The sequence below is a fragment of the Rhodotorula paludigena genome (genome assembly GCF_050403205.1).
Source record: "Rhodotorula paludigena JCM10292 DNA, Rt_paludigena_JCM10292v1_ctg91, whole genome shotgun sequence".
Classification (NCBI taxonomy): domain Eukaryota; kingdom Fungi; phylum Basidiomycota; class Microbotryomycetes; order Sporidiobolales; family Sporidiobolaceae; genus Rhodotorula; species Rhodotorula paludigena.
Genome location: NW_027481367.1, coordinates 37,522 through 46,898, shown reverse-complemented (window position 1 = coordinate 46,898; position 9,377 = coordinate 37,522). Strand labels below are relative to the sequence as shown.

General features: G+C 65.5%; 5 protein-coding genes across 5 annotated transcripts; 2 read left to right on the top strand and 3 right to left on the bottom strand.

Moving 5' to 3' along the window:
- Positions 1-420: 420 nt before the first annotated feature.
- On the bottom strand, positions 421-1,686 carry JCM10292_005410 (ubiquitin carboxyl-terminal hydrolase; the record flags this gene model as incomplete). Its single annotated transcript, XM_076652791.1, has 7 exons — positions 421-519; positions 671-802; positions 876-962; positions 1,040-1,083; positions 1,208-1,270; positions 1,337-1,587; positions 1,655-1,686. 7 exons carry the CDS (start codon positions 1,684-1,686, stop codon positions 421-423), a joined length of 708 nt encoding a protein of 235 aa, XP_076501675.1.
- Positions 1,687-1,843: 157 nt separating this feature from the next.
- On the top strand, positions 1,844-4,477 carry CCT2 (chaperonin-containing T-complex subunit CCT2; the record flags this gene model as incomplete). The annotated part of the gene is made up of 10 exons (XM_076652790.1): positions 1,844-1,870; positions 1,952-1,975; positions 2,340-2,644; positions 2,724-2,795; positions 2,882-3,251; positions 3,325-3,582; positions 3,681-3,941; positions 4,040-4,139; positions 4,210-4,332; positions 4,440-4,477. 10 exons carry the CDS (start codon positions 1,844-1,846, stop codon positions 4,475-4,477), a joined length of 1,578 nt encoding a protein of 525 aa, XP_076501674.1.
- A 240-nt stretch (positions 4,478-4,717) lies between these two features.
- On the bottom strand, positions 4,718-5,567 carry JCM10292_005408 (uncharacterized protein; the record flags this gene model as incomplete). Its single annotated transcript, XM_076652789.1, has 2 exons — positions 4,718-5,017; positions 5,172-5,567. The coding sequence occupies 2 exons, from the start codon at positions 5,565-5,567 to the stop codon at positions 4,718-4,720; spliced, it is 696 nt and encodes a 231-aa protein (XP_076501673.1).
- A 621-nt stretch (positions 5,568-6,188) lies between these two features.
- JCM10292_005407 (uncharacterized protein) lies at positions 6,189-7,819 on the top strand (the record flags this gene model as incomplete). Its single annotated transcript, XM_076652788.1, has 2 exons — positions 6,189-6,203; positions 6,257-7,819. 2 exons carry the CDS (start codon positions 6,189-6,191, stop codon positions 7,817-7,819), a joined length of 1,578 nt encoding a protein of 525 aa, XP_076501672.1.
- A 219-nt stretch (positions 7,820-8,038) lies between these two features.
- On the bottom strand, positions 8,039-9,025 carry JCM10292_005406 (WW domain-containing protein; the record flags this gene model as incomplete). Its single annotated transcript, XM_076652787.1, has 5 exons — positions 8,039-8,095; positions 8,153-8,236; positions 8,304-8,753; positions 8,832-8,862; positions 8,946-9,025. 5 exons carry the CDS (start codon positions 9,023-9,025, stop codon positions 8,039-8,041), a joined length of 702 nt encoding a protein of 233 aa, XP_076501671.1.
- Between the last annotated feature and the right edge of the window lie 352 nt (positions 9,026-9,377).

Below are 9,377 nucleotides of genomic sequence, written 5' to 3'. Positions count from 1 at the left end.
CCCCGCCCCCGCCGCCCCCCGGGGGGGTGTGGTCGGTGTAATTGGTGGGGCCGGGGCTTTTTAACCCCCGGGGCGGGGCGGGGGGGGGGGCGCCCCCCCCCCCCCCCCCCCGGGGTACCGCCCCCCCCCCCCCCCCCCCTTCACTTCGTTCGTCCCGCAAAGATGTTTCCCTCGCATTTCGTACATACATAGGTCATCCTTCACCTCTCAAGAGTGTATAGACTAGAACTCCCACGGACCTTTTGTAGTGCTTTGCCGCAGCTAATGGAGATCATTGCTTGCCAGGCTCTCTCGGGCGCAGCCTGAGCGGGTAGAGAGAAGAGGGAGTTGCATACTGGCTACAAAGCGGGGTTTGCGGCATTCCGGACTCCGCAAGGAAATGCACAAGGGAAACACAAAGAAGGGGCGGAATTGAATGCCTCACTCGTTGTCCTCGTCCGTTGCGGGCGAGAGCGCGACGAGGTTGAACTGGATGCTCTGCGTCAGCTCGATGATGCGCTTGACGACGGCGACCGTGTCCTGCGCGAGCGTGGCAAGAGGGACAAGTCAGTTGCCTCGTTCGCCCTCCAACTCGTCGACCAGCGAAGAGCATCGCAAAATGCTTGACCGTGCAGGAAGCGCCGGTGCGCAAGTGTGGACGGGAGCAAGGCAAAAGAGAGAGCGCACGCACCTCGAGCAAGCCCTCCTTGATCTCGCCGTGGTTGACGGGGCTGTTGCGCCGCCCGTCGAGCTCGATCAAGCACCCCTTGTGCTCGACAAACGAGACGAAATGCAGGTCCGTATCGGCCTCGAGCGCGGGCGCCTGCATGCGCGTGTGTCCGCTCGAGTCAGTCGAGGTGAAGTGGAGGGAGAGGGAGAAAGGAAGGGAGGCGCACGGCGGTCTGACCCGTCTGGGCCGTCTCTTCGTGCACGCGCTCGAGCTCGTTGCTCTGCGTCAAGAGCTGCGCGCGCTCGAGCGGGGTCTGCCGTGCCGTCGGGGTGCGACGAGGTGAGCACCGTGGAGGGAGGCAACTAAAGCGAAGAGAGGAAGGGGACAGACCTTGTCCTTGCAGCGGGAGAAGAGCTCGGTCAAAGGGCCTTCGGCTGTGCGCGCAGATCCGAGCGTCAGTGTCTCGTCTCGCAAGCGACATCAGAAGCATGCAGCGCGGCCGAATGACCATGTCTGCATGCGAGGCGCGCGAGAGAAGAGACGCTTGCGCGGGCGCACCGATGGGGACGTCGGTGTTTGCGAGGGTGTGGAGGAGGGCAAAGGTTCCACAGGCGTTGGCGACTGATCGGGAGAGGTTGCGGTCAGTCGTGACGGAGCGCGCGGAAGGGGAAGGGCGGGCGACGGCACTGGTCTGCTTGAAGTAGATGACGTCCTGCACCCCCTCTACGCCGTGCTCGAGGATGTCTTCGTCCTGTTGCTTGCGCATGTCCTCGTAGGCCTGGGTGACGGGGAAGAGCATGAGGACGGCCTTTACGGGCTGCTTGACAAAGGCGAGGAGGTCGGGGTCGAGCCCCCAGATGTCGGCGAAGCGGTAGCCGGTGGGCGGGGAGGTGTCGAGTCCGAGGGAGGCGCTCCAGCGGTTGAAGCTCTCGGGGTTGCTGTGGGTCGGGGCGGGTCAGAGGTGAGCGCGGTAAGCGGGGAGAGGGGGAGGGGACGGGGACGCACCTCTCGAGCGGGAGCCAGCGCGGGTCGTCCATCATCATGCGTGCGTGGGTGTGTCTACAGAGCACGGCACAGCGGAAAGGAGGGCGAGAGAAGGGAGCAAAGGGGGAGTCGGTTCGCCTCGAGGGGTTCGCTCTCGTCGCTTCTGTCTCTCTGCTCGAGTGCGCTGGTCCAGACTGCCGAGCCGAGACGATGGCCACCAACATCTTTGGCCACGAGGTGCGCCCCGCCCCGCTCTCCCTCCCCCGCCGCTGCTCCACCCTCCCCCCGTCCTCATCGCTCACCTTCTCCTCTCCACAGGCAACCCAGGAGCGCGCAGAGAATGCACGTACCTTCTCCCACTCTCACACACTCTGCCACTACCCCGACCCCCCCTTCAGACGCGTGCTGTCGAGCTCCCGACCTGCACGCGCCGCGACTATCACCACTTTCTGCCACCTCGACACACCGCTCTGCACGGTCTGCGAGGGATCGGAAGGACTGGTGCAGCTCTGTCTGGGCGCTGCAGAGGCGGACGGGGCGCGACGGGCCGTGCACCGCGAGCTGCACCTCGCTCAAAGGCGTCCAGAGCGATGGAACGGCTGAAGCAGCAGCACATACTCAGGCGGGCCGTGATGCCGCACGCACTCGAAGCAGCATCTGCGATACACGCGAGACGCACGCTAACCGCCAGATCACCTCTCCGCAGGCCCGTCTCTCGTCGTTCGTCGGCGCCCTCGCGCTCGGAGACCTCGTAAAGTCGACCCTCGGCCCCAAGGGCATGAACAAGATCCTCCACTCGACCTCGACCGGCGAAATCACCGTCACCAACGACGGCGCCACCATCCTCAAGTCGATCGCGCTCGACAACCCCGCCGCAAAGATCCTCGTCAACATCAGCAAGGTCCAGGACGACGAGGTCGGCGACGGCACCACCAGCGTCACCGTCCTCGCGAGCGAGATCCTCCGCGAGGCAGAGAAGCTCGTCACCATCCAGCGCGTGCACCCGCAGACGTGCGTCGCCTCGCTCGCCTTCTCTCGAGGCACTGCTTGAGCGCATTTGACCTTGCTGATGGTCTCCCGCCCCTCGCAGCGTCATCGAGGGCTTCCGGATCGCGAGCAAGGCGGCGCTTTCGGCGCTGGAGGGCGCAGCAGAGGACCACGGGTGCGTGTCCGGCAGACGCTCGCTGCGGTGTCCCCTCGAGACCATTCCCTCGACGCCCTGCTTACGCAAGCTGTTCAACGCCACAGCAAGGACCCGAAGCAGTTCCGCGAGGACCTGCTTGCGATCGCGCGCACGACGCTCTCGTCCAAGGTGCTCGCGGCCGACAAGGACTACTTTGCCGAGCTCGCCGTCAACGCCGTCCTGCGCCTCAAGGGTTCGACCGACCTCGACCACATTCAGATCATCAAGAAGCAGGGCGGCAAGCTCACCGACTCGTACCTCGACGAGGGCTTCATCCTCGACAAGAAGATTGGCGTCAACTGCCCGCACCGCATGCAGGGCGCAAAGATCCTCATCGCCAACACGCCCATGGACACGGACAAGATCAAGATCTTCGGCGCGCGCGTCAAGGTCGACTCGACCGGCAAGCTCGCCGAGCTCGAGCGCGCAGAGCGGGTGCGTTCCCTCCGCCCTCGTGCCCTCCCATCGCGCCTCGCTCACCTCGAGCGCGACTCCCACAAACTCGCAGGAAAAGATGAAGGCCAAGGTGGCCAAGATCAAGGCGTCGGGCGTGACGTGCTTTGTCAACCGCCAGCTCATCTACAACTACCCCGAGTCGCTCTTTGCCGAGGCCGGCATCATGTCGATCGAGCACGCCGACTTTGAGGGCGTAGAGCGCCTCGCCCTCGTCACGGGCGGCGAGATTGCGAGCACGTTCGAGGACCCGGCGGCGGTCAAGCTTGGCCAGTGCGACACGATCGAGGAGATCATGATTGGCGAGGACAAGGTGCGTCCTGCTCTCTTGGGCCGCTGTAGCTCGCCATGGCCGCTGCAGCTCGCTCGCCGACGCCGACGTTGACAATTGCGCCACTCACGCACCCGCAGCTCATCAAGTTCTCGGGCGTCGCCGCGGGCGAGGCGTGCACGGTCGTCCTGCGCGGCGCGACGGGGCAGATGATCGAAGAGGCGGACCGGAGCCTGCACGACGCGCTCTCGGTCCTGTCGCAGACGGTCAAGGAGACGCGCGTCGTCCTCGGCGGCGGGTGCGCCGAAATGACCATGGCCGTCGCCGTCGACGAGGAGGCCAAGCGCACAGAGGGGAAAAAAGCCCTCGCGGTCGAGGCGTTTGCGCGCGCGCTGAGGCAGGTACGTCGTGCGCACGGGCGCGCTGTGTTGGGTGCGGACAAAGCGGGGCGCGGCACAGCTGACCCCGAGTTCCTCCCCCGCTCACCCGGCGCACCCAGATCCCGACGATCCTTGCCGACAACGCCGGGTACGACTCGAGCGACCTCGTCGCCAAGCTCCGCGCGGCACATTACGAGGGGCGGAAAGACGCCGGGTTGGGTGCGTCCCGTCTCTCTTTGCCTCACTCACCTCTCTCCGCGCCACTGACGGTGGACGGGCTCGCACACAGACATGATGCAGGGCGTGGTCGGGTCGATGAAGGAGTGCGGCGTCACCGAGTCGTACAAGCTCAAGCGCCAGGTCGTCCTCTCGGCGAGCGAGGCGGCAGAGATGATCCTCCGCGTCGACGACAGTGCGTCCCGCCTCGCCCCTTCTCTCGCTGCTCTGCGCGCGAGGCTCCAATCTCGAGCCGTGCGAGGTTCCGAGACGAGCACAGCTGACGCACTCTCTCGCTCGCAGTCCTGCGGAGCGCACCGCGGAGGCGCGAAGGGCACTGAGCGCGGTCGGACGGAGGGCGATGACGGTGGCAGCGACGACGGCATCAATGTTTGTACAAGAACCGGGCAACCCTGCAAACTCTCTCTCATAGATGAATCCCGCTGGCGTCGCTCTCTTTGCTTCTGCTGCTCCTCGCCCGCTCGGCTGCCACTCGGTGATCCGCTCTGCACTGGCGCTGTTCTCGTTGCTCTTGCTGAATGCGCTGTATCCGACCGACTGCCGGCTTCTTCGTGGCTCCTCTACGCAAACACCGCTATGCCCCTCTCTGCTGCGCGCCGGGACGATGGTCGGTACTGACGCCGGCCCCGATGGCCCAACGACGCGGCTTCTTGCAGTCGCGCAAGCTCGGATATGTTCGGCAGGCGCGAGTGTTGCTGCAGGTAGTGCCTCTCTGACGCAGTCGGGAGGCGCCCAAAGTGCTTCAGGAAGGACCGCTCGATCTCGTTTGGGATCCGGCCGCGCGCTGTGATGAAGGTCTTCTCGAGGGGAGTTGCGAGGCGACCGACTTGCAGCCAGAAGAACATGAGCGGACCGTCTTCCTGTGGATCGCAAATGGTCAGCATCGATGCTGGCGGGGATAGAAAGCCGTCCGACCGCGCAGGACTGCAACGTCACAAGCTCTGCTGTCTGTAAGGGTGATCATGGTGTCAGTCATGATTCTTGACCCCGGATCTGCTGGACAGCCGCACTCACCAGCTCGGGTAGACCAAGGTCGCCCTCCTGCAGCAGGCTTGTCATGCGCTCCATCGCATTGAACACCACCGACTGCACGCTCCGCACGAAGGCTCCTTGTTTCTCGTAGTCCCCCCGGTACGGGACATACAGGAGGTGCCACCGCTCGATGGCCAAATGGGTCAGCTCGTTGAGTCGGTTGGCGTATTCCTGCGCAAACGCTCGTCCACGCGGAAGCGCTGCCGCAAGAAGCCCGTCGCGCCATGCGAATGCGTTGATGAGCGTCACACGAGCCGCGCGGGCGGCCTCCCAGTCGATGGCGTCGACATTGTGCTGGTGCAGGAGGAGGGCGGTTTGCGAGTGCGAGAGCTGCCGGAACGGTGGAGCAGCAGGATGTGCGTCGGCGGTGTTGCTCATGCTGGAGGCCTTCTGCAGCTCAGATAGAAGCTGGCGAGACCACAATGGGAGCCGTTCAAGCGCGAGGCGTCCAGATGCAGGAGGACGAGACTTGAGCGGAAGTTCCGCGGGCTCCTCTCTCTGGGTGTACAGCCACTCGAGCCGGCGTGCCGAACTGCCCTTTCAGCGAGGGCTCAGGACAACTGCACATCGCCCAGACAGACGCTCTCGCGGTCCGCCCGTTGCGAGACGACTTCAAGCGCAGTCGGCTCCTCCGGTTCAAACCGACATTGCGCGGTCTTGCCCTCCTCTGTTGCTCCCGCTCTGCTTTGCGCATGCTTCATCCGTCAGTTGAACGCTGCATTGCCACGAGTGCGCCGCTCCGCCGCATTGTACGGTGTGAGGACCGTGGAAACACACGACGTGTCGCTCTCCTTCGGCGAATCGCCGCGCCCTGTGCTGCATCGCGCAGACACTGGGTCTCGTCGAAAGACGCTCAGAAGAGCCGGGCTGGCTGCTCCACTCGCGTCCTAAGGTGATTGGTGCATCGGCCCGTTCTTGCGGAGAGCGGAGGTGGAGGCACGCGCATCTTCTCGCGAGAGAGACGCGCTCTCTGCCTTTCTTGTCTGTTGAAGAGCTACCATGCCGACTGCAGAGGTGCGCTCGCGGCTCTTGCCGTGCTCGACCGCGCTCACTCGCCGGCCCTGCAGCCTCTCCGCATCCACCCTTCCCTCGCTCCTTCCGAGCCAACGTCTGCGGCACTCTCCATAGTCGACACCGCTTGCTCCGACTTCTTCTCGTTCAGTGCCGCCAAGCTCTACGCCGCCCCACCAGCCGGCTCGCCGGACCCGTTCCTGCCCGCGCTCCTCTCTCGCTCTCTCGCACATGTCCTTTCCGCTTACCCGCACTGGGCGGGCTCTCTGCGGCTCTCGCGCCCAGAGGACAAAGGCCGCGCATACCAGAAGCGCTTCGGTCGGGTCTGGGTCGACTACGCCTCGCTTAGGGACCCAGGCGTCGATCTCGTCTACCGTGAGCGAAGTAAGGACCTCGCGCCGTTACTGCCACCTAGCACGCCCCGCGAGCTCTACAGCGCCGCCACTCTCGCCGATGCTGATATCTACCCGCCCGGCGAGGTGGTCGTCAGGCTGAGGCCCGAGGTCGTGCCCGGACCTGCCTTCGCGATCCGCATCACCCGCTTCTCGTGCGGCGGAGTCGCCATCGGCTTCCGCATCTCGCACACGATTGCCGACGCGACGAGTCTGAACCAGTTCTGCATCGACTGGGCTGACGCGCACCGCGTGCTCGTTGAGACTGGATCTCTAGAGCACCACAAGCTGCCGGTCCGCCCGTTCGATCCCGCTGCAGTCGACGCGCATGCGCTCGGTGACCTCGATGCGGCATCGGCCGACGAGGAGCTCGAGCGCGACTACGCTCGCGTTCCGCGCACTGCGATCGACCTGTGGCTCAACCCGGAGTCGCATCCGCCTGGCACGGTGAACTCATCTGCGCCGCCCGACTCGCTCCTCCCGCACCTCGACGCTGCACAGCTTGCGCCCCGCGGCCAGCCTGCGCCCTGGCACACGTGGGACGTCTCTGCGCCCGTCGCGCTGCAGACGGTCGCGCTCTCGCCCGCCGACCTCGCGCGCATCTACTCGCACGCGCGCGCGTCCGCCCCGCCCGGCACGCGCGTCACGGCGCACGATGCGCTCGTGGGCCACTTCTGGCGCCTGAGCATGCGCGCGCGGTCGCACTCGCCCGACAGCGAAACGCCGCTGTCGCTCACGCCGGCGATCGGCGTGCGGGCGAGGCTGGACCCGCCCCTCCCGCCCGACGCGGTCGGGTCGCTGTTCCTCCTCTTCTCGGCGCGCACGACCGTGCGCGAGATCCTCGGCGCGGGAGGGCTCGGCGCGGCGGCGGGTGCGATCCGCTCGAGCATCAACTCGGCGACGCCACGCGCGCTCGGCGTCGTGCTGCACCACCTTGCGCACGAGGTCGACCCGATCCGCGTCCGGCCGTCGTTCTGCGGCGACGAGCACCTGAGCATGAGCACGTGGATCGGCGCGGGGAGCTACGACGCCGACTTTGGCTCGGGCGCGCCCGTGTATGCCGAGGGCGTCTTGCCCGCCGTCGACAACATGCTCCTGTTTGAGGACGTGAAGGGCGGCAGGAGCGCAAAGTGGCACGAGCGGGGTGCGCGGGTCAAGCTGGCGCTGCGCGAGGACGTCATGGGTCGCGTGTTGGCGGACCCGGAGCTGTATGGACCCGAGGAATAGAATGTCTAGCATTCAGCCGATCACGTTGGAAGCTGTAGCCAGCGTAAGGCGAAGAACAGGGGACAATTGATAGCAAGCGGCTGCGGTAGAGAGCCAAAAGTGAGAAGGAAGGGCAAGGGTAAATAACGATACGAGTCTCGATTGTCTTGTCTCAAGCCACATAGCTGAACTATTAGTGATACAGATGCCCGAACGGGACCGCGCCGTGGCGTGCGACGACTACTCGCCACCCATGTCGCCGCCGTCAAAATCGCCTCCGCCGCCGTCCTCATAGCCCTGCGCAGACAACCGATCAGCGCCAAGCGATCACTGGAAAACGCGAGCGCAACGTACGTCCATGTAGGCGTCATGCTGCCCGTCGGCGATCAAGCCGCCCGCGAGACCACCGGCGAGAAGACCACCGCCGAGCATGAGGGCCTGCGAGGGAACAAGCATCGGTTGGTCAAGCTGTCTCGCACACCCCTGTACGGAGGGAGAAACGCACGGGGTTCATGCCGCCACCGCCCATGCGGCCGCCGCCGCCCATCATGCCGCCGCCCATGGGCCGGCCGCCGCCATACATGGCCTGCTGCTGCATCATCTGCTGGCGCTGCATCATCATCTGCTGGCGCTGCTGCATCTCGAGCTGCCGGCGCTGCTCCGACTCCTTCTTCTTCTCGTCGAGCTTGTTCTTGATCTTGCCGAGGAAGCCGCCGCCGCCCGACTTCTTGTTGTCGCTCGGCGCGCTCCCGCTCGGCTGCGAACTCTGCTGACCGTACCCGCTGCCGTTCCCGTACCCGCTCGAGGATGCGCCGCCGTACTGCTGCGACGGTTGTTGTGACGGAGGCGGGCCGGCCGGGGGCGCGTAGGGCGACTTGCTGTCGCCGCCTCCCTGCGTGCGCTGGTAGTCGGGGTCATCGAGCGGGTGGGTCCAAATTGCGCGCGGCGGATTGGCCTGCGCCGATAGAAGGGATCAGCGATCGAAGCAGGCTTGGCAGAGTCGAGTGCGCGTGGACGAGTGAGGGAAGCGCACGTTCGTGTCGACCCAGTACGTGCGGTTGTAGCTGTGTGCCCTCGCCGTGCGTCAGTGCCCGTGCTGCCGCAAGAGAGCGGGCCGAGGTCGAAGTGGGGGGAGACCGGAACGCACTTGGCGTCGAACTGCTCGACCCAGCCGGGCGGGAGCGGGCGCGAGTCCTTGTCCTGGCCGTACTGCTGCTTGTCGCTCATCCTGTGCGGGCAGTCGAGCGGCGAGTGGGGTGTGGGAAGAGTGGAGGTTCGCGGGTGGCGACGATGATGATGACGGCGGAGTCTCCAAAGAACGCCCTCCCCTGAGCCGCACCTTCCCTCGCACGGAGGAAGGTTCGACTTGGCCAGATCCAAGGCACTCGTGTTTCGTCTGGATTGAGCGCAAGTACAGCAAAGGCGTTGCCGTCGACTTCAGACAAGGAGAACAAGCGTTTCAACACCCTCACCACCGATCGTGAGCTACGAGAGCATCTGGCGAGCCAGTGCGCGGTTCTTGACCGTGCTGCCCGTCTGCCCGTCAGGCCGCTCGAAGCGCTCTGCCGCCTGCAAGCCC